The 24,478-nt window shown below is 36.4% G+C and overlaps 1 protein-coding gene across 1 annotated transcript in view; it reads left to right on the forward strand.

Annotated features, from left to right (window-relative positions):
- CSMD1 (CUB and Sushi multiple domains 1) overlaps positions 1 to 24,478 on the forward strand; it is a 1,320,281-nt gene that overhangs the window by 1,157,015 nt on the left and 138,788 nt on the right. Inside the window, 4 exon segments of the mRNA XM_068415956.1 lie at positions 639 to 757; positions 6,290 to 6,359; positions 8,454 to 8,570; positions 14,348 to 14,557. Of these exon segments, the coding sequence (XP_068272057.1) occupies positions 639 to 757; positions 6,290 to 6,359; positions 8,454 to 8,570; positions 14,348 to 14,557 (516 nt within the window).

The raw sequence follows: 24,478 nt of genomic DNA on the forward strand, positions 1-24,478 counted from the left end.
TTACTAATCATGGAGAGTCTTTGTAAAATTAATCTTCTGTTTGCTAACACCCGTTTTAAAAGTTAAGAATAGTCTGTCCTGTCACATCTATGCAAAGATTTAGTTTTGGGTTAAGAGTACTAAATTTCAGACGTCTGAACTTCTTTATAGTCAATGGAGTTGTCTAAATATAATGAACACACTTGGCATTTAGCTGCTGTATAACCTAACCTCAGTAGTTCTGCTCATCTATTGTTGAAAAGAGAGAATATGCATAAAGTGTATTCCTTCTCCATTTCCTTCACAAGGACAAGGGAAAAAAAAAGGAAAAAAAAAAACTGTTTAATATACTAGAATTACCATACTGGTTGAAGACAATAAAATGGCATAGTATGTGATAGCAACATGACATATTAATTAGTACAGTCACAGTATATAATCATTGTGTTTCAGTCATACCATTTGTACTCTGCAGGGCAGTTCTTAAAATTTCTGTGTTTTAAACAAAATTTGAGTTTAATATGGAAATATTTTTTTAATTTATGTTCCCTTAAAAAAAACTAGTGCTGTGGAAAGAATTCATTAGAGCAGAGAATATCAATGAAGAGCTGTTGTCCACTTATTTATGTTTTTTCATTCTTTGTGTTTACTTTCCTCAGCTGTAGGCCTTGCTGCCTGTCCAGAACCAGTAATTCCGAGCAATGGGATCAAATCAGGAGATAGATATATGGTGAATGATGTTTTGTCATTTCAGTGTGAGCCAGGATATACATTACAGGTATTTCTTTCTTTCTTTTTTCCTCAAATTATATGCTGTGGAATAATTGTAAAAAAATGGCAATAGACACAGCCAAAAACTATTTTAATTAAGAGTCTTTAATGTGTCCATAGAGGTGATTTAAGGAGAGCCTATGTGAGTACTCCCACATTATAAAGCTATGAATGTGTAGCATGTCTGGCCCACAGTAAGTCTGGGCTGGCAAGTCTTGTTTTAGATAAACATACCATGGAGCAGTAAAAACCACCAAAATGGACAAGGAAATAACATGGTTAAAAAGTTTTCTCAAGAAAATGGTTTTAGTACTATGCTTATTGAAACTGTACTATGTTTTTCCATTTTTGGAAGTGGTTCCTCTAGGTGAAATTTTAACCACAGTGGTAGAAATATTTAATGGGATTTTGTATTCTACTTAGAAATTGTAGAATTTAATTTCTAAAGCAAATTTTATTCATGTTAAATCTACTCTTAAAAATCTTTAAAGGAAAGAAATATTACAAATTATTTCACAGATTGGGGATGTTCACTGTTCACACACTAGTTTAGTTTCCCATGTAGGCATGTTATTGAGCTGCTGTTTGTAAATGTCACAGCACTACATAAATCTAAGACTGAAAGCTTTTTTCTTTCCTCATTAGTTCGTCTAATTCATTTACATATATTCCACCACTGGTGCGATACATTGAAAACATCTGAGTTCAGAATCTTTTGGGTGGTAATAGGTCCCACTCAAGACGATGTAAAAGCATACCACTATATGAGAGAAAGCAAAGCTTCACAACTTCTGCTCCAGAGAAGGATAAAGTCATGGCACCCCACCTGATGTTTGCCAATTCAGTGCTCCCTCAGCATATATAGGCTTATTCTTTGGTCTCAGTATTCCTTACAATTCTCCCAAAATTCAGACAGGATTCAGACTGAACATCTTAGTTCTTGGCTGGCTGTGGGAACACTTGCATTTGAAAAGTCTCTCTAGGTAATCATCAATACACTTACCTTTTCAGTCATGTATTACAGGTATAGGGTCAAGTCTTTAACCTAATCCATGCTCTTTACGTTCATAGCATGACTTGAAATGGCCTGTATCAGAAGCATCCCATATCCATAGCAAAAAAGACTGTCTCGTACATGTAACCTACTAATTAGAAAAGATTCAAGACTTGTGCACAATAAAGCCTACTCTACCCATCCTGAGCACTCGCTGCCATTTAATGGTTTGCGGATTGCTTACAAGCAATCCTCATATTGTTCGTATGTAAACTACTTAAGTTTTTCTCTTTTTAGCAAAGGAAAATTTAATATTATTTAGCAAATACGTACTGGTTTAAAACCTTTAACTTTTGGACTTTATTAACTTTATTTTCCCTATTTCACCTTTCCTTTCCAGTGGCCTTTGTAGGTAGCAGTAAAGTCAGTAAGAAAATGAGACATACAAGATCTGACATGATATTTTTATTATATGGTCCCTTCAAAAGGACTGGCTGTCATTAAGCTTGAATCACAAATAGATTCTGACTTCCGTCTAAAGAATGCTAATGAACCATTAACCGCTTTTCTATTTCAAAGTAGCATTAAACTAAATATATGATGAAATGCCATGCTCTACAGATGCTTCTATATTGCTATAGCCAAGGCAAAGGTATGGAAACTGAAGTTTGATCTTCAGTGCTATTTATTTGTTAGAATGGAGTGCTAGCATGGTTTTGGCCTAGGTGAAGTATCACAAGCCAGAGACTATTCCTTATAGGTAGTTTGCATTGTGACACTGTTTTGGAGGTGAAATCAGAAGAAAAAGTTAAGAAGGTACATATACAAAAGAATGTGCATTTGGCTTCAAGGCTAGAAAACAAGCCCAAGCACTTCCACTAGTACAGATATAGCTTATGTGTTCTTATAGTCCTTTTTTGTATGCATTGAGCAAAATTTATTATTATTAATCCCTAGACTCAGGACATCCTATTTCAATGCAGAATCTCTCTGGAAGTCAGCCTATAATAAACTTGGTTACACAACAATATATATAATCGTATTTGAAGAGTTCTTGGATTAAAACAAAAGTAATGTCTTTTTTGCTTCTTTGAGAAAGATTACTATTTTGAATATTTGTAGAAAAGCGTGTAGATTTTTTAAATTATTTTTATTCAGTTCTACCCTATAGTGAAAGGATCAGGATCTGATAGTGATGCTGGTAGGGCTGTCATATAATTGCTGTTCTTGTAATTGCCAATAGGTGCTTAGCACCTCATTGCTGTGATACAGGCCACTGTTTCTAAACCATTGAGACTGAAATATATACAGGCAAACGTCTGATTGTTGGGTAAGCCTATAGCAGTGATCTCATAGAAAAAGGTGAAAAACTTACCCTATACTAGTTGTTTCCTCTGGAGATGGAATAGCATCTAATCTAATTTATTCCATGTAAAAGCCAGCTATCTAATCTGAATCTCCTATTTATGCTCTCTGTTACACTAGACATAAAAAGCCACACACCTCCAAGGGCTGAGTCATACTAAGATTTTGTGTTAGGACAGGTACCTTACTCTGAAAGTATCTTCTTTCTTCACTGATTAGGATATCAAAAAGTTAACATGGATGTCTAAACTGCTTAGGTTTGGTGGGGTGACTCCTACTTGTATTGCCCATCATATTGAATGTTCTTCTCTCCCTACTTTTTCAACTATGAAATGTCTGAATTTTGCATATGAAAAAAGGGGATGATTCCATTATTATGACATGGATTAGAAACAGATAAACCCTCAAGATACAGTATCATTGAATTTTCTGTCCGTACTTAATATAGTACTGATGAAATATTGAGGTGGAGTGATAACAGTAGAATATGAATACTTCAGAAGTACTTGGAATGAGTACAGGAAACCTTTTGAAGATACACGGTTGGCCCTGACTTGATGTTTTGGATCTGTTTTTACTTAGAAAAAAATCGGAAATGTGAGCTCATAAATGCAGCATTAGTATAAAAGAATCATGTATTTTTGAGGAAGAGATCTGCACATAAGAAACTGAACTGTGTTAAAGCTAAACTTTAGTACACTGTGTATATCACTATTACAAACCCACACAATGTCTTATGTCTGTATGCAGGTCTTCTCTGTAGTCCTTGAATATAAGTAACTGCATTTTTGTTTTTATACTTATAGGGATTCTATAATTAAATACTTTCTTAAAATTTCATAGCATATTGTTCTTTAACTGTACTTCCTACCTCTATTTCCATACATATACAAATTTAATCCTAAATGTGGAATCTGACTTATATAAAAACTAGTTTTGTGACCTTGGCTAAAGTGTAAAGCAGACGACCTTCAATACCCAAATTCAGTAGAAAAGAGTTTGTATCTTTTCAAAATATTAGTGGGTATTTCTATGCTGTATGGACTCTGCTGTAAGAAAGTGCATACACATGTATATAGAGTATGTTGCTCAGACAGGACAAGTTAAAATGGCTCCAAATTATAAAGAAATAATAATGAAAATAAGATTCTACGAGGCACAGTACGCTTGCTATTCAACAAGTATAGATCAGCATAACTGTGCACATCGGGTCTTTTTTTTTTTCCACTCTAGCTGTGAATTTACCCTCAGTCTTTAGAGAACGTATTCACAGCTAGCAATAACAATAAGGTGTGGATTAGTTTATAATTGAGACTTACCAGAAAAGTCATAGAGCTCAAACTGCTACCTGGAGATGCATAAGAAAGGTAATTGCTAGCTGTAGGATTAAGTGTCTCCCCCCAGGAGGGGACTTTAAAAGACTGAAATCAGAGTGTGCTCTTGTTGGGAAGAAGCTTGAAGCCAGAGGAATAATTTCATTTTATTTTTCAAAAGATCATTTATAGACTATTTTACTTTTTTTCGTGACTGTGGTAGTTAAATTATGAGTCCCCCTGACTCACATCAGAGACATGCAATCATAGAAGACTAGGAAGAGAGAATAAAATAAAATAGGGACTACAGCATTAAGTGAATTATTCAAAACCTCATCCATTTTGCAAGGAACTAAGATGACACAATAAGTGAATGCACATTTTTCATTTAAAATAAAATGGTTGCTTTAAAAAAATGTATTTTATTGAATTTTTATCTATTTGTAGTATTTTTATAAGAAAAAGACTAATTTAATTTTTTATAATTTTAATGAAACATGATTTTTTTTTCCTTCCAAGCCATTTTTTGGAAATGCTTCAGTTTGTCTTTCCGAAGCTGATTGTCTAAATATACTTAACTAAATGATCAATTAAAGTAGTTTTATTCCATAAAATTCCATACAATTTTATATTAATTTTATTCAAGGTAGTGTGTATAGTTTCTTTTTTTGTAAACATACCAAATGATGTGGAAATAATTTCCTCAAATGGATTTTCCTTTACTGTAGTTTATTTATTATTTTTCTTATTTTTATGAGAATTTGATTGCTATGGACAAATAATATTTAAATAAGTCTTCATATTATATTGATAAAATGTGCTACCTTACTAAGTATTAGACTCTTAATACACTTGATAAAAATAAACAAGAGATGTTAAGTGACTTGCCCAAGTTTGTATATTCAAATGATTAAAACAGGAACCAAACCTTGCTCTCAGTCCCATGTCTCAGTCTTTATATCAGACACTTTCCCTCCTGCCAGTTTATTCCGCTTTCACATTCCAACAGCAGAATGCATAACCTGGGTTCCTCAGAGAACAGAATTGATAAAAAAAAAGACTTTTGTTTGCACTGTTAAGTTTTCAGCTTGAACTGTTATTAGTGCAAGCAAAGTTGGGAGCATTTTGCAGTTGGTCCTGGGCAGCCACTCTGAAGCTTTGCAGGTTACAGCCATGCCATTCTTAACTTCCAGCTATCACATGATTCTGCTTGGGTTTTGTAATGTTTCTTAAAAATAGGCAGAGTAAATTAGACATGACAGCTAAATAAAGAGGCACTTGTGATTTTATAGCTGTCTGCCAAGATGTTGCATGTATGCAGTGGGTCATGCCGTGAGGCCATGTGAGAGTTCAAGGCCTGCTGGTAATTGTGTATGACTGTCTTGGCATGGTCCACATCCATACCAGCTGTAGCAAGCAGAGGTGGAACTAATTCCTCTTTGTGCCTGTACTACTCACTCAGAGCAATGGTTGATTCACTCCAGATTGCAGGCTGAAAATTAACTGATATGCTCACACTGTGGATGAGAATCTTGGAATTGAAGTAGGGAGTGAAACAATTTGACCACAAGAATGCACGAAGTCAGCTGCTTGTCATGTAACCAGCCTTATATTTAGTCAAAAATGTGAAGAGGTTTTCAAGTTATCAAAGGAAGAGTGTTTTAGAACATTTATGCTGTAGAAAAATAAGAACATAAAACCTGAAGTATTTGAAAGAAAGTTTAATTCATAAAAGTAATCATAATGCATTTGGTTAATATAAGAAAAGACACAGATAAGATGATCCAGGAGGTCCTCTGTAGCTCTAATTTCCTGGAAAGTCCCATAATGATTATCTGTAATCTAATATTTTGCCCTTTCCAAACAGGGCCGTTCTCATATTTCTTGTATGCCAGGAACAGTTCGACGCTGGAACTATCCATCTCCTCTCTGCATTGGTATGGATACTTGCTTGTTTTCAGTGTGTTCTGAACACCAGTCAGGAGAAACTCCTGGCTTTGTCCTGCCTATTGTTCTTTCACTTAATTCTCTTTCATTCAAAACTTCTTTGAGTTTCCATTTGTGTCTATGAAATATGGAAAAATTACAATAAATTTTTTCTTTGTATATAGTGTATATGCTATTTAAAAAAACATTGTGAGAGTGGGCAAAGGAGGAAACACAGATATTTACTGTTGTTTAGCTTCTCCTGAATCCTCTGCTTTGAATCAGGCTGAATCTCTTCAGAAGGGAGAGGAAGTTAACACATTCCTTTTGCAGCATGGTCAGCTTGGAGAACCTTCTCAAGAAAAAGGCAGATCATGCAGGGAGCCTGGGAGACTTCTCAAAGAAGCAGGCAGTCTGCCTGCAGTGGAGAGAAGCAATGAAGCCAAGCCTTCAGGGGTGGTGGAATGAAAAAGAGGTTGAGGGATTCAGAAAAGGCTGGCTCTTTTCATCTGAGAAAGCTGTTAAATGATGATGAGTTAAAAAGAAAAGCTAAAAAGAATTTCCCTTTTAAGCACACAAAGACCTTACCCAACAGATCTGAGTTTTCCCTGTGTAGATAATAGTCTTGTTCTACGGTATTGTTTCTTGATTAAACATACAAGATTCTGATGTCTTTTGGCATGCTTATTTCAAGAAAAAGCAGGAATAGAGGGGAGAGAAGCACAGCTCCATCATAATGTTCTGTCACTTCAGCTTTGAAACACATTCTTCAGTGAATGCTTTTAACTATAATATTCAGACAGCAAAAGCAGTTCATTTTAGCTTCATAACTAAGAGGAATTTAAAAGACTGGGATGATATCGAGCTATATTAACATGAAATGGTTTTAAAGATTCCTTGTGAAGTTGGGCTTATGTATTATTTTGTATTGTCAGCTTCTACAGAAACAGAAACAGAAACATTCTCATTAATATGAAAGCAATACAGTTCCTTCAAATCAAACTTAGAAATGGAAAATTTATTCAGAAAGGTGTATTTGGGGGATTGGGTGTTTTTTTTTTGTGCTAATCTTATTTTTCACCTTGGGTATTAAATGTAGTTCCTCTTTGCTAACAGCATGCTCATTGATTTTTTTCCCCTCTAGTTCATGGAATTTTGCTGGCCTAGAAGATAAAATACCCCAAGAAAACAAATAAACCCTTAAAACATGACACCCCTTCACTCGACTCCAACCCTTAAAATGTCGATTTTTCTAGAAATGCAAACCAGAATCTGTTCTTTTCACTAAATAATGTATATAGCATTGCAGGGAGGTAGAGATATTTGAAAAGTTTGAGACAGATTTCTCAGCTTTTTAGTGATTTTTTTTCCTATTTTGATTTAATTTCTTGTGTGGCCTAACCAATTTTTATTTTTTCAGTACAATTATCACAATGCACAGTATCACAGTATCACAATTCTGTTACCAGATCATACATCACTGTAACACCTGGCATGAAGACTCATAGGCTTTAAAGTAATGATTCCACAAATAATAAATACGGTTTAGCTTTATGTCATCCTAAATGATGCATATGGCTTTTCAATCTCCAAATACATGAATATGCTAAAGAAAAGCCTACAGATAGTAAGCAAAGAATACTTCTGTTAGGTAACTAGTCTATCCTCTTTCTTAAAGAATGAACTGTGGTGGGTTTTGGTTTTGTTTGTTTGTTTTTAAACTCCTGTGGTTTTAGCTATATTAACTAGTAGATCTGCAACTGCATCATAGATCAGTGTCATAATTCAGTTTAATTCCAAATTTGTTCCTCTGAATATGAAGCCTATCTCAACGTAGCACCAGGTATTTTTAACCATAATTGGCAAGCTGAGACAATGGGGTACCCAGTCTATATGAGCAACTACACATGTGCAGTAAAATCACAGTGAACGTATTGCATGAAGTAAACATTCTGCTCAATTATTTTTAATTTTTTTTCTCCTTCATGAGAAATGTTTTGACTGTGATAAATTCAGTTTTTGAATTAATCATATGCCAAATATTAAGAATATATTAAGAATAATATTATTAAAAGATACAGTTACTTTCTTTTTATTTTTAATAGCTAAATGTGGTGGAATGCTGACAAACATGGGTGGTGTGATCCTGAGCCCAGGTTTTCCTGGAAATTACCCTAGTAACTTAGATTGTACATGGAAAATTTTATTGCCTGTTGGATATGGTAAGTAAACAGATTTGAAGAGCAATTATTTGTAATAATCAGATTTAAATATATATAAGAATATTCTTATTTCCAGTATGAAATAGATTTTATCCAGTGAATGTATTGTGAACCCCTTATGTAATTATACACTATCATCTTTTGAATTGAAAATGGTTGGCAGTTTAAAAATATATCTTTGTCAAAGTATCTTGTTATTTGTAAAATTCAGCCTGTCTCAGAAACTAATTTCAGGGCAAATGAAATCTGCTGCATGAAGATACATCAGACGAAATAGATAATGGTACTTCTAAATTAATTAGTGGTCTTCTGTTTAATATCCTTTCATTGTCCCCTAAGTGACTTTTTAACAGTATTTCTTATGTTCTATGAAAATGGACAAAACCTCATTTCTAGCACTATGAATTTGGTTAAAAACATTCTAAAACTAGATTCCAAATACAAGGTAACAGTTGCCAACTTAGAAACTTTCTAGGTTTGTATTGAATCTATTGTCATATGGAAAATAACTTCACAAATAAATAATAATTAGATAGACAAGATAATTATGTATAATAAGGGATCTATAAGTGCATGTATAAAGCACAATCTTCTATCATTATCAGAAGTAAAAGAGGAATAAGTTTTCTTGCTGTAAAACATTATGCTCCATATGGTGAATTCAGTGCTAGTGCTCAAATAAGAAAATTAATTTTAAAAGCTTATTATTAAATTCACTATACCATCTCTGGAAATGAATTTATTTTCTGTGCTTTCCATTGCATTTGTAAGAGGGATTTTTGTAGTAAGATGTGGTACTTACACTAAGTTAATTTGTAGAAATACTGTGCTACAATTTAGGATAGTGCCCTTTATCAGTGCATACCTGGTAGAACTGATTCATCATAGTTATGGATAGCCTTAGTAGCCTTAGATATCCTTATAGGCTTAGGATGACCATAGGCAGGACATCCTTGGCTAATTTTGGCATTCTAAAGCTACATTTGCAGAAAATATAAATGATAAGCAACTGTTCTGGAGTGGTGTCATCCTAATTAGGCTATCACAATACTGCCTTTTAAAAAGAGTCCTTATTATTTCTCGGAGTTACTCTTTTTCTTTAAGCTTTTCCATGTAGACAATGTTTCATGGATTAATTACACAAGAGTGTCTTGTATCCTGTTATTATCCCTCTCACTTCTCGGAAAGTCTCTGGCAGTGGAGATTATTATTTTGTTTAGCATGGGATTTAACAGGTACAAGGTGTTCATACCATTGATCTATCATCACTTTCAAAAATACTAGAAGAGAACATTTTTCACCATAAAGTTGCTACAGGGATCTTTTTCCCAAAATCTGTCAGATAATATCTTTATACCAGGTTTAAATATTGTGATTGATGTGATATTTGTCCTCAGGAGATTCAGCCCCCAGAGCCTGAAGTTAGGGGCGAGGGGCTATGTGAACGCCCCATAATCCAGGAGGAGACGGTTAGTGACCTGCTGTGCCAATTGGACATCCACAAGGCTATGGACCCGGATGGGATTCACCCCAGAGTAATGAAGAAACTGGCAAATGAACTTGCCAAACCACTCTCTATTATCTACTGGCAGTCCTGGTTAACTGGAGAAGTTCCAGCTGACTGGAAATTAGCAAATGTAACGCCGATCTACAAGAAGGGCCGGAAGGATGATCCAGGGAACTATAGGCCTGTCAGCCTGACCTCGGTGCCAGGCAAGGTTATGGAACAGATCATCCTGAGTGCCATTACACGGCACATGCAGGACAATCGGGGCATCTGGGCCAGCCAACATGGATTCATGAAAGGCAGGTCCTGCTCGACCAACCTGGTCTCCTTCTATGACCAAGTGACCCACTTAGTAGATGAGGGCAGGGCTGTGGATGTAGTCTATCTAGACTTCAGTAAAGCATTCGACACTGTCTCCCACAGCATCCTCCTAGACAAACTGGCTGCCCAGGGCTTGGATGGGTGGACTCTTCAATGGGTTAAAAACTGGCTGGATGGCCGAGCCCAGAGAGTGGTGGTGAATGGGGCAAAGTCCAACTGGCGGCCGGTCACTAGCGGTGTTCCCCAGGGCTCAGTTCTGGGGCCGGTGCTGTTCAATATCTTTATAGATGATCTAGACGTAAGGATTGAGTGCACCCTCAGCAAATTTGCAGATGACACCAGGCTGTGTGGGAGTATTGTTCTGCTGGAGGGTAGGAAGGCCCTGCAGAGGGATCTGGACAGGTTGGATAGCTGGGCTGAGACCAACGGCATGAGATTCAACAAGAACAAGTGCCGGGTCTTACACTTTGGCCACAACAACCCCATGCAGCATTACAGGCTGGGGGAAGAGTGGTTAGAAAGTGACCCGGCTGAAAGAGACCTGGGGGTGCTGATCGACAGATGGCTAAACATGAGCCAGCAGTGTGCCCAGGTGGCCAAGAAGGCCAATGGCATCCTGGCCTCTATTAAGAATTATGTAGCCAGCTGGTCTAGGGAAGTGATCGTCCCTTTGTACTCGGCACTGGTGAGGCCGCATCTTGAGTACTGTGTTCAGTTCTGGGCCCCGCACTTCAAGAAAGATGTTGAGGTGTTGAAGAGAGTCCAGAGGAGGGCGACCAAGCTGGTGGAGGGTCTGGAGGGTCTTACCTATGAGGAACGGCTGAGGGAGCTGGGGTTGTTTAGCCTGGAGAAGAGGAGGCTCCGAGGTGACCTTATTGCAGTTTACAACTACCTGAAGGGAGGTTGTAGTGAAGTGGGAGTCGGCCTCTTCTCCCAGGCAACTAGCGATAGGGCAAGAGGACATAGCCTCAAGCTTCGCCAGGGGAGGTTCAGGTTGGACATTAGGAAGCATTTCTTTTCAGAAAGGGTTATTAGACATTGGAATGGGCTGCCCAGGGAGGTGGTGGAGTCACCATCTCTGGATGTGTTTCAGAAAAGACTGGACATGGCACTTAGTGCCATGGTCTAGTTGACTCGATGATCCCAGAGGTCTCTTCCAACCTGATTGATTCTGTGGTTCTGTGATTTTACAGAGAACTTACACTGCAAAATCTTGGATACTATTTTAGATACAAGTACAAACTTGTCTACCTAAGAGCTGTTTGTCTACATTATTCTATTATATCAAAATAAATACATGAAATCACTGAAACATAGAAAATATTTCCAAAATTGAATAATGCTCCAGGATTCTGGTTTTTTTTGAAGGATTTTAATGTGGTACTGATTGAGTTAGAGTGTAGCACTGTGCACAAAAACTGATCAAGAGGATACTCATTGACATGTAATGACTGATTCAAATTCCACTGAAATAATTAACCTCACAGTGACTTCATCTCTCAATAAGTATTTCTTTATTCCCATCCATTTATTCAAACTTTGTAACTGAATGAAGCCCATGATATTATTGACTTAGTGCAAGCACACAGGTGTGCTTAAACAAAGTCCACAGTAAAATTGTGGAAGCTAAATGTGTCCCAAAGTATAGTGCTCTCTTCATCACATGAAAGGATATTGATCATGCAAAAGAAGACACTACAAAATCCAAACATTTTAATCCAATGGAAAGTACATCTTTTCAAGTGAGTTGCTGTGATTTCGGAATGATTTCAGGTAGCTGTTAATTGATTAACATTTGTAAAAAAGATTAGCTCAGCTTGGAATTCTCATTATTTAGAGTCTATTCAAGTGAGAGAGGAAATCCTGTTGAGCTTGGAGCAGGAAGTAGTATAATTATAGTTAGACCAGATAATGATGTATTTTCTGTAGCTATCAGTTTTATTCTGTATAATTTTACGTAAGAAACGACTTAGTGTAGAAAATTTTTCTTTGACATATCAAATTGACAACAAAAATTAACACATTTGAAAAACCTTTAGAAAAAAATACATTTATGTTTGTGTTTAAAATGTGGCTATTTTAGGCAGTTTAAATTTTTAAAAGTTACTGGTAAATCTACTTTTTACTTTTAAAATGCAAAACTTTTCTATACTGAATATTTACAAATAGTTGTATAAATTCCTTCTCAATAATTGAATAAGAATAATTCAATTTTAAAGGTACTCTGTGGTTCATCAGAGACTATTCCAGAACAGCAGACTGCTGTTATTTAAATACCTGAACACTGATTTTGGGTCTATATACATATGTCAAATTGAATTATCTGCTTGTCACTTCAGCAGCTTAAGTATAATATTAAGTGGCTGCTCAATTCTTTAGAATTTCCATGCTGCTGACATCCAGTTTCTGGTGGGAATCACTAAATGCTGATACTGAAGTCAAGATATTTCCGAGCTGCTTGGTGTCCTACCTCATCTTAAATCCCGAGAACATTGTAAAATTAGTGACTTCGCTCAAGTCAGACTAACCGTATCAGACACCATACAAGAGATGGCTGATATTGAGACTTTTGTATGTGCTGTATGTGTCTCTCTATTGATAGCATGAGAATAAGCTTTCTTATTCAGCAGCTGAAATACTTGTTTTCATATCACTCACTCTGCATAGGTCAGAGAAGGTACTAGAGCTAACTAACCCATATTCTTATGAGTGCTCTATATCAATCAATTTATTTGGTAGTTTATTTCGTTTCTCCTATAGCAAAAAAAATCCATTTTATACAAGCAATTAGATATCAAACCACAGAGGCAAAAAAGGAGCTATAGAGCAAGACTGAGTGAATGACTTATCCTGGTGATTAATCTATAAGGTACTCTCCTGGAATGAAGAATGTGACTCTACTGCTATTTAAGAATGTCAAGCAGAGAGTTAAGGCATTGAATATTTCACATTGCTTTGTTGGCTCATTCAGTAATTCTTTTTTATTCCATTCCAGCTAGTTCTTCATAGTCTACCAGAGCAAGGTTAAGCCCAAGCAATGTGGTAGCAAGTTACTTGGTACTACTTGGCTTTTGAACCAGGGCTTCATCTCCCATCCCTCTTTTGATATTATATATACACATAATTTGAGAGGCCTGAATTCCAAGTCCTTAGTCCACATGAAGTAGTGCCAGAAGTTAAAAAGAGGTCTTCCCATGAGGTTACACTTATAGTTCTGACTGTTCAGCATTCTGGGAGTCATCTCCCTCCCTTTCATTTTTTGAGAAAGACCTGGTTCAACCACCTGACTTCTGGAGAGGGTTTGTGGTAAAGATCCTGAGTAAGTACTTGTCACCAGTCTGGAGTTCAGTGCTGCATACAGTGTAGAATAACTCTAAAGACACACTGACCCAAGCTGGAGGGAAGAGAAGGCATATACAGGTGACTTGGGTCAGGAAAAACAAGGTAAAGTAAGTAGTTGGAACTAGGTGGGTAAACTTCTTTCTCTGAAAGGTCATTCTGTTAATAACCTTCCTGGGTGCTGAGCTGATCCTGAGCCTCTATGAGAGGCCTGGCCCAGCTACAGTAGTGTTCTTACAGCAGAGTCCTGACCGTGCCGTGACACATCAGGATTTGTGATGTGCCCCCCCTGCCCTGAGTGTTTCTGTTGGCTGGTTTAAGTACCTGACAAATACCTGTTTTTTGACTTTGTTTCATTGGTCCCTTCATATGTGGTTATATTTATCGGGAACGAAAAAATTAGAAGCTTTAACTCTTGCAATACTTAGCAGCTATTTCCTTAATTTAAGCATCCCATTTTGAAGGGTGACTAAAATATCAATATAGTGCCCATAACAATCATTATGACATCTTTTTTTTTTTTTTTTTTTTGTATTTACATGCTGTAACATTAAGCAACATGTGTTATATAAACCCTGGATTTAATTTTTTTTCTTTCTCAATGCTGCAGGTGCACACATTCAGTTTCTGAATTTCTCCACCGAAGCAAATCATGATTTCCTTGAAATTCAGAACGGGCCTTACCACACCAGCTCTATGATCAGCCAGTTTAGTGGAACGGAACTCCCATCAGCCTTGTTAAGTACTACTCATGAAACCCTTGTCCATTTTTATAGTGATCACTCAGAAAACAGGCAAGGATTTAAGTTGAAATACCAAGGTAAGTAGGAACTAGCACAATGAACTTTATAGTTAAAAAGGAAAAATAAAAATCTGATTTTCTTTTAATTTTTAAAAATATGTTAAGCATACACTATATAGCATTTTTAAAACTGTGGATTGTTTAATCCATAAATTGTACTTTTTTACAACTGAAATTGTGTTGAATTGGAATCTTTATTTTACTAATGTAAAAACCTGAAGCCAAGGTGATGTCATTTGCCAAAGGTCACAGAGCTGATACCCCTTTCCATCCTGTTATGATATACTGTTACTGGACAATACTGCTAATATTCACTGTCTTCCAATGTTTTCCAATTTATATAATCTTGTTATATTTGATGTAATGAATGAGGATTTCAAAATATAGTATGAGTTATTTTAAATACTCAGGGGAAAAATTTTATAATTCTTATGTTATACTTTTGCAGTCTAGACATGAAAATTAACAGGAAATGAAAAGACACTAGATAACATACATTCTGTGTCTGTATTTGCAAATACATATATTCAGTATTTCAGCATGTGAACTTTTTGTGGTCTTCTACTGTTGGCTTTTTTCATTATCTTCATTTTTTGTTTGTTTTTTCCCCATTAGTGACAATAAAACATCATTAATTTGTGCATATTTCTAAAATGTTAAAATAGTCTTACTGAAAACTCTTAAGCTCCATTGCAGGATCTGAACAGTTTAACAAAATTGAATGGCTGGCTGAATTCTCATCTAACTGCAGTGAGGGAGATACATGCTACCTTGTTCTAGGCTCTTAATTTAGATAACTTGGTTGTGAGTTGATCCTGGTGGGCAGCTAAGCACCACACAGCTGCTTGCTCACTTCCCTCCCACCCACAGTGGGATGGGGGGAAGAGGAAAGGAATAGTAAAAGGAAGAAAACTTGGGGGCCAAGATAAAAAACATTGTCTAGCAAGTGAAGGATAAGGGGAAGAAGAGAAAAAATAAGTGATGCAAAGGCAATTACTCACCGTCTCCCGCAGTCAGACCAATATGCCCAGCCAGTTCCCAACCAAAAGATGACTAACATCCCTAAACCCCCTCTTTTTCCTTTTATTGCTGAGCATGATTTTATATGGTATGGAATATCTCTTTGGTTAGTTCAGGTCATCTGCCTGGTTGTGTCTCCTCCCAATCTATTGCACCCTCCTAAATCTATTCACTGGTGGGGCAGAGTGAGAAACAGAGGTGGCCCTGATACTGTGCCGGCACTGTTCAGCAAAAGCCAGAACATTAGTGTGTTCTCAGTATTGTTTTGGTCACAGATCTAAAACACAGCAACATATGAGCTGCTGTGAAGAAAACTAACTGTATTGTAGCCAGCCCCAGTGCAGCATTTATTTACATATACACATATATACAGTTATAGTTAGATCATATCTATAGAGTCAATGGATAGAGAGGAAAATCTTCCAGCAGATGACTCTGAGCATCTGAATCAGGCTAATCCTCATAAAGCATGCCCACAAAGAGGTCACATGTCTCCACTGCCTGTGGAGTTTTGTTCTGTGACATAGTCTCAGAAGCAGGGAGTACTCTTGCATCATCACACCCACCTAGTGTGATTTTTATTCTGAGCAGTCAAGGGTGATTGTGACTGGATAGATGACTCTTTTTAGAATTTTATGGGAAGAAAAGTGGCAAATTGCAGAAAAGCTAAATAAATGAAATACAAAGCCATGTGGTATGTTTTCTGTGTGTTCTCTAGTGCTCTTTGTTCTGGTTCTAATTAGTGTGTTTTTCCTTACTATAACAAACTCTTCCTTAATAGTATTGAATCTTTATAGTCTCAACTACATGTGATTAACCCCTGACTAAGAGCATTTTCTGTCATTAAATTAATAGTTAAATCTGAAGTTGTTTGAGGACTGTATAATACATTCTTCTAGAGGCAATGTTCCAGCTTGCTCAGCAAGGTTTTGTGTTCCCATGGGAGGGGGGTTGCAACTAGATGATATTCAAGGTCCCTCCCAACCCAAGCCATTCTATGATTCTGTGAAAGCATACATTCATATTTTAATGATCGATGACAGTTTCAGCAGGGGGACAAGGAGACAGGTTCAGTCTGCTTTTTAATCATCATAATACTTAGCTTTTTGTATCTTTATATCTTCTTGTGTATCTGGATCAAAATATATTTATTGTACATAGTATTCTATGGTTTTGGTAAGGACAGTGATGTTACTTGATGTTTAAGGAAGTGATAGTCCAGATCAAAGTAAAAGATGGCATAGATTTGAAAAACAAAAGGTTATATATATTTTGATTTGTTCACAACATAATGCAGTTGACATAGATCTACTTCAAACTCCTCCAATTATTGGTCAACGCTTACGTCAGTTTTCACTTAAAGCCCAGTACCTAAACCGAGTGACACAATTGGTAATGCAAGACTACTGTGACATCAGATGTGATGCAAATTACCTGCAATTATCAATTAAATTTTTCCTTTAAAGTATCAAGACGTTCTTCAGATCCAGAGTCACAATGTTTTAATAAAACTGGGGATAGATATCTACATCTCTGTCTATCTATATTGACAACGTGTGCTCGCAGCCCAGAAAGCCAACCATATCCTGGGCTGTATCAAAAGAAGCATGATCAGCAGGTCAAGGGAGGTGATTCTGCCCCACTACTCCACTCTGGTGATACACCACCTGGAGTACTGCATCCAGCTCTGGAGTCCTCAGCACAGGAAAGACATCGACCTATTACAGCGGGTCCAGAGGAGGGCCACAAAAATGATCAGGGGGCTGGAGCACCTCTTCTGTGAAGAAAGGCTGGGAGAGTTGGGGTTGTTCAGCCTGGAGAAGAGAAGGCTCTGGGGACACCTTATTGTGGCCTTTCAGTACTTAAAGGGGGCTTATAAGAAAGATGGGGACAGACTTTTTAGTAGGACCTGTTGCGATAGGACAAGGGGTAATGGTTTTAAACTAAAAGAGGGTAGATTTAGACTAGATATAAGGAAGAAATATTTTCAGATGAGAGTGGTGAAACACTGGAACGTCTTGCCCAGAGAGGTGGTTGATGCCCCATCCCTGGAAACGTTCAAGGTCAGGTTGGATGGGGCTCTGAACAACCTGACCTTGTTGAAGATGCCCCTGCTCATTGCAGAGGGGTTGGACTAGATGACCTTTAAATGTCTCTTCCAACCCAAACTATTCTATGATTCTATGGTATTATGGTTTTCTATACTTAGCCTGTCTCAGGCAAATTTATTTACCTTTAATTTATTCCATATATTTAAGTAATATCTGCTCATTACTGCAGACAGAAAGACTCTGTAATCTATGTTACAGTTCACAGAACTACAACTGGAGGAAAATGTATTGCTATATAATTTGTCTATCTTCTCATTTATATTATTCATTTAGTCAATATTTTTTGTTTCCCATTAGAGCAATTTAGTATGCTCAGCAATAGGAAACTGAACCTCGGGAATCATTCACATGTTATTCAAGTGTAGCTAAGATTACACTTATGCTCAGAAGTTAAGCTCATTGCCATAACCCATGGTCTAACAATCAGATAAATCTTGGGCTTATTGAAGTTAACAGTTGTGTCAGTTATTTCAGTCAAACCACAACTTCACTTTTTATCTTTTTGCCTGTTACAGGCACCATTCCTTTATTCGTCCATGGTAAGCTGCTGAAAGAATCTCATAATCTATGTCCAGTCTGGGGTGGTCATTAAGATGGTAGCTTTCATAATTCAGAAATCCATGATATTAATGCATGAAGTTTGTGCAGTATTTTGAAAAGGTTGATGAATTAATCTTACAATTCCTCTTTTCTTCTATTCTTCCCTTCCTGACTGCATACAGTAGGATTATTTTTTCTGATCGGAAGTAAATGGGAATATGATGAAGAAGTCACCATACAAAAGAAACTGATATTTTTCGGTTCACTCTAACCCTCTCTTGTTAAAATCACTTGCTTTTTAGATAAGTTTCTTTCTTTCTGCTTCTCCGAATTGCAACTTGTCAGCTGACAACAAAAGTGATATCATGACTAACTCATTGACAGTGTAAAAATTTATCCTATTATTTAAAGAGAGGAAAAGTAAAGCACCTAAAACCAGAACAATGTATTATGAAATATTAAAAATTTTCATTGAATGGGCCTTATGATAAAATATCTTTTAAGTGATGATTATGTAGTAGCATTCTCAGAATAAAACTGTCAAAAAGAAGTATTGTTCATAGAAATCCAGAAACTTGTATCATTTTGCAAATATTTATATAAAGAGTCCAGAAAATCTATTAAGTTCTCAAGAATAGTAATAATTTGATAAGAATTTTCTTACTTTAGCAATTAGTCTAATAGTTATAATAGTGGATAGAAAATTCCGAACCAAGAAATACAGTTAAATTAACTGATATTTGAATTATTCTAATTTCAAATAAAAAATACAACTACTATTTATTGCCTTGTTTCTCAAATATGTAGTTATATGTGTATTTGAATTACCAAATGCATATACATTCATCCAGTTTTATTTTCCCCATGAGTGAGAAGCAAAACAATTTCTCCAGTAAAGGCAACTCTTGCAGTTCGTTTTTATGTAATACTCCTTACTGATAAAGAGACTGGGGTGACTGAACACTGTTTTGAGGAAGCACAGTATTTTAGTCTATACATTAAAAAATACATGGTTTTAAAACTTTAAAAAACAACAACACAATCCACTCAAATAAAAAGATGCTGGGGAAAAGTAGAATTATTTTGCAAGGTACTTATTTATTAATTGTTTTTCTAATGTGGAAAGTTGCTAACACTGTCATGTTTGATTTTTAAGTGATTAGGATCTACCAGCTAAGCTCACTGTACTGAACTTCTAATTGACTTATGTTCCCTCTTCCATCTATCTCCTTTTCTGCATTCTACAAACAGATTTGGGACATTTGTTGAATGTGTTTATTTTTCTTCAGATAGCACAAATTTTCTGTTGCCTCTGAGATCCCAGATTGCACTAGCCATTTCTGTTGCTAACATTTCTCCTTTGGTAATTCTTTCTAAGATTATCATATTTTTGTAGCTTCATATTATTGAACACAAGTAACTTGCTCAGCACCGTTTACAACATGTAGGAAATTGTATTCTCAATTCAAGGTATTTATGATCTAAGAAGAACTTCTGGAAGTATTGTGTTTCAGTGTATTCACCATTCCTCTGACATGCTCTGACAGAAAATGCCAGCGGTGTACAATCGAGCAGTTTTAACGGCTGCTTTATTTTTCTTCATGCAAAGTATATGTTGCTTTTGATAGCTGACTTTTGTTTTGCACTCCCACACCTGTTGCCATTGATATTTAGTTATCTTGTCTTCTAGATTGTCTCTGGACTTTCCTACTTCTGTTGATATTATATTTCTGGATTTCTCTCTCTTCCTCTTAGTCTGTCTGCAATTGCTGAAACTGGAATTGAAAAATAATACTTCAGTACTCCAAAATGTTTCTCTTTCCTTCTCCTTTCTTCCCTGTTAGAAATTTTGTTTTCCTTTCAGTAAGTCAAATGTCAAATAAGTCTTAGCCTGATTTGCTTGGATGACAAGACTTACACTGTTGTGATGTCTAACTGTCATGCTTCTTGATATACTTCTGTTATGCAATTTTGAAACCATTGGCCAATTTCAGTCAAATTTCACAGTTCCTAGAAGTGTTTGAAAAGCAATATTAGTAATATGGATGAAAGAGTACTGAAATAGTGCTCTTATTGAGAGGAAAGATGCAGCATTACTCCATAGATATCAATTCAGTTTGGCTTGCTGGCTACTTAGTTGGAATATTCATTGTCACAATTCATTTTAATATGCACCATGTCTTGCCTAACAGCTATTCATAGGATATAGACATGGGAACGAAATAAAATATGAGAGGCTGACATGGGTGCCACATTCAAAAACTTCTCATGGGAAAAAGGAAGCATATCATATATAGAAAGCTAAGAATTTATTTTTAGTCCAATTAATGCTTACACAGTTAAGTTGTTCAAGTCAATTAATACAGAACAAAATCATAAGCAATGCAGTTGAAATTGTTATGCAAAATCTTCCTCCTATCTACCCCATTGCTTTTGTATTATGTATATCCTCCCAGTGCTATTACGGAGCCTAACATTGACAGCTTCTGTCTTTTTCATGTAGAACTGGAGAGGCAGTCATCAGCATCCCAAGTTCTGCTGGGAAACATATGATGTTCATGATAGGGATTTCTTACTCTTCAGTCTTGGGTTCCACTTGGATTATTTTTTGCATGTTTTTCTTACCACAATCTGCTTTTTTTTCTTACTGGTTCCCAGCCAAACTTTGAAACCTGCTTTCCCCAACTTCAATTCCTATAAAGGACTACCGTTTGTTAAGTAGTGACTGCCAGGTCTTGCCAGGCCTTTAGCACACATGGTATTTGCAGGACATAACCTAAAACATTAAGTAATAATCACTTGGCTGCTAGCAATTGTTAAAATGAGCTAAGCTCAGTCCAAGGCAAGTCCAAACATATCTCAGATCTCTGAGATCTTGCGCTGTTAGGTGCATAAATGGCATAAAGACTATGGCATTTTACTCTGACCGAAAATTTATTGTGTTGCAAGGACTTGGAGATGCTGCAAATAAGGTAAAGTAGTCCAGAAAAGGCTTAATCATTGTGGTGTCTGCTTATAAGAATGTAGTGCCCAGATGTAGGTAAACAGAAGCTGTATAGATATTATGTAGATATATAGTAACATACATATAAAAAACCCCAGGCTTTGTTCAGCTGCTGACAAAGCTGCTGACAATTTAACTTAAGTTTACATTAAAATGGGTTTAAGATTAAATATGTCCTTTTACTGAAGGGTACTAATTTTAGTTCAGTTCAGGGACTGCTTTTTCATGAGTGAAAAAAGGTGCCATTTCTACTAACTAGAATACAACAAGTAGTGGCATTAAGATAGCAGTCGATTTTTTTGCAAGGTAGTTGCCTTTTTATAAAGATACCAATCTAAAAATAAAGGGAGATTGTTAGTGAGTATGCTTATTCAAGTAAATTTCCATGTCATAAAAAATGAAGTTTTCTACAGATCTTAGCATTTTTTGAAGGATAAGTCTTTTTGATAACCCCTCATCTCAGGGGAAAGTAAAGAATCTGAATATTGTATAATGAATGACAGAATTAATAACGCTATTTCTCTATTTTTCTACTAACTGTTTGAAGACAGAAAAATACTTATGAGACTGAAGCTTAATATAGCCTGGGATTGTACTCTGAGCACATTATTTTGGGGAGGAAAAAAAGTGTATGCACCGTGAGATCAGTAAAATACTTGCTTCCCATGCTTGCAAGGAGCTAGTGCTGCTTCTTAAGCACTACTAGCCTGTGAATTCTCACAGCGCAGGATTTGAATATATAACCTAAATCACTTAGGTGCTGTGTATTTCTGAATGCGGTAAAAAGCTTTTTCTCCTTAGCAGAACCCTAGGGAAGTTACAGCTCTGAGTACCATTGCCAGTCAGCTCCTTGTTTTATGCTCTGATGTTTTCATGGTTTTTATCACTTCAGCTTTGCAATTGCACTACATAAGGAAAGGTGGGTATTCCATTATGTTCAAGACTGAGTTACTGAAAACTCTTGTGTCACCTGTGGCAAGAAGGAAGTTCATACTGATTACCTGCTGAACTATCTGAAACAGTTAAGATAATTTTTTTTTAGATATTATTTTATTTTTTTGTAAGATGAGAGGACTTTAAAAGTGCCTGATTTTTCAAATAGCACCATTTAATTAAACCTTTGCTGTTGTTGAAATATAAATTGTACTGTTTTAACTCAAAAAACAGAAGGATTGAGGAAGAGCGTCTCTCTGCTATCACCACTATGTTTTTGCCACTTACGAAAAGCAGCAAAGACAGGAAGCAACCAGAAATACTTAGAAGAGCATTTCTAAATTGTATTTGGCTGGCGATCTTGAGTTTCTGAGACCCTTACATCTGTCAAATCTCAGTATCTGAGATGTAAAGAGCCTATGTGCACTAGGCCTGAGGGGAAAAAGAATAGTAACAGAGGTTTGATTGGCAAGGCAAGTTAGCTAATTACAGGCTCGGGATACTCTGCATATAGATAGAGAGACTCAACATATATGCTAGGTCAGAAGAAATAAATAGCTTTTATGACCTCTGGGAGGTTCGTAACAGAATTTAGGACACAGAAGAATATGGTTAGTCTAATGGTTAAGACACATTTGTGGTTTTTAATCCCTAGCTATATTATGACTGTTACTGCAGCCTTTTAATATTTCTGGAACATCTTTTTTTCCACATAGCTTTCCCTTTAGGACTAGAGCTTCTTTAAAGGAAACAGATAAAATGTTTTATTTGTGCTATTTTTTACTGTGGGAATCCTGGTTCCTATTACTGGAACTCTAAGAGCATTTTCAGTCTGTTCTGAATTTCAGTGTAGCATAAAGCTAAACATGAGGCAAGAATCTTACCCTGTTGTATTTGGAGAGCAACATGTTCCAGAAACACAGAAGTAAGTTCTAATTACACCCCCTTTCTTCCACAAGCACACTCAGGCACATACACAACATGATTTGAACATGTTAAACCTGATGACGTTTATCTAGCAAAAAGACTATTATGATGAAACTTCTGAGTCATAAGAATCCTGGAAGGAAAAAGGGATTGTTGAAGAACTACTATATTTCTAAAATGTTTTCAGATGATATCCTACAAGGGAATACTAATGGAAATAAAATAAGATCTTTTGAGTGGCTCATAGCAAATGATTTTCTAACTCATGTGACAAAATTAAGCCATGTTTTGTGACTCTAATCCTGAGTCATTGCATCTGGAAAATTTATGTTCTTTGGTGCCTAAGGCAATAAACTGAGGTTCCAGATTGCCAGTCCTGTCCTGGGCTGCAGGAAATCGTATCCTGAGCTTCCAAAAAAAGAAGCGTGACCAGCAGATTGAGGGAGGTGAATCTCCCCCTCTACTTTGCTCTCGTGATATCCTGCCTGCATCCAGCTCTGGCACTCCCAGCACAAGAAAGACATGGACCTGTTAGAGCGGGTCCAGAGCAGGGCTACAAAAATAATCAGAGGGATGGAACACCTCTTCTCTGAAGAAAGGCTGAGAGAGTTAGGGTTATTCAGCCTGGAGAAGAGAAGGTTCCAGGGAGACCTTATTGTGGCCTTTCAATACTTAAAAGGGGCTTGTAAGAAAGATGGAGAGAGACTTTTTACCAAGGTGAGGGTGGTGAGACACTGGAACAGGCTGCCCAGCGAAGTTGTGGATGCCCAATCCCTAGAAGTGTTCAAAGTCAGGTTGAACAGGCTTTTAGCAACCTGATCTAGTGAAATATGTCCTTGCTCGTGGGAGGTGGGTTGGAACTAGATGATCTTTAAAGGTACCTTCCAACCCAACCCAATCCAACCTATACTAGCCTAGTCTAGTCTAGTTTGAGAAGTGGATTTTGTTCTTGAGTCTGTAGTTATACACAGCATGATACTGGAGGAATGTTCAACAAGACTAAATCAAAGTTTTAAGTATCCTTAATTGTAAGCTTTCCTAACATTCGAGTGTTTGCATGCTCAACTCTCTGCTCATACAATTTTTCTATAAAGTAATTATTTCCATGTTAGTGTTATAGATGTATGTGACACTTGCAAAGGCAATAAGTCACCCTAGTGTTAATGTAAGAAGGAAAATACATGTGAATCATAATAACAAGATAGCAGACAATCAGTTATATTTCTTTTGTGATTTACACTCTTTTCTTACCAGTGGAAAATATATTGCACAAAGAAATGCCAAATGTCAATATAAGATCATTTCAAAAATCAAGTATTTGACTGCTGCCAGCATTGGAATTAAATCTTTTTCTCAGATTTCCTTTACATTGGGCTTCATTTCAGGCTCCCACTAGAGTTTTTT

Source organism: Nyctibius grandis, chromosome 1 (genome assembly GCF_013368605.1).
Source record: "Nyctibius grandis isolate bNycGra1 chromosome 1, bNycGra1.pri, whole genome shotgun sequence".
NCBI lineage: Eukaryota > Metazoa > Chordata > Aves > Nyctibiiformes > Nyctibiidae > Nyctibius > Nyctibius grandis.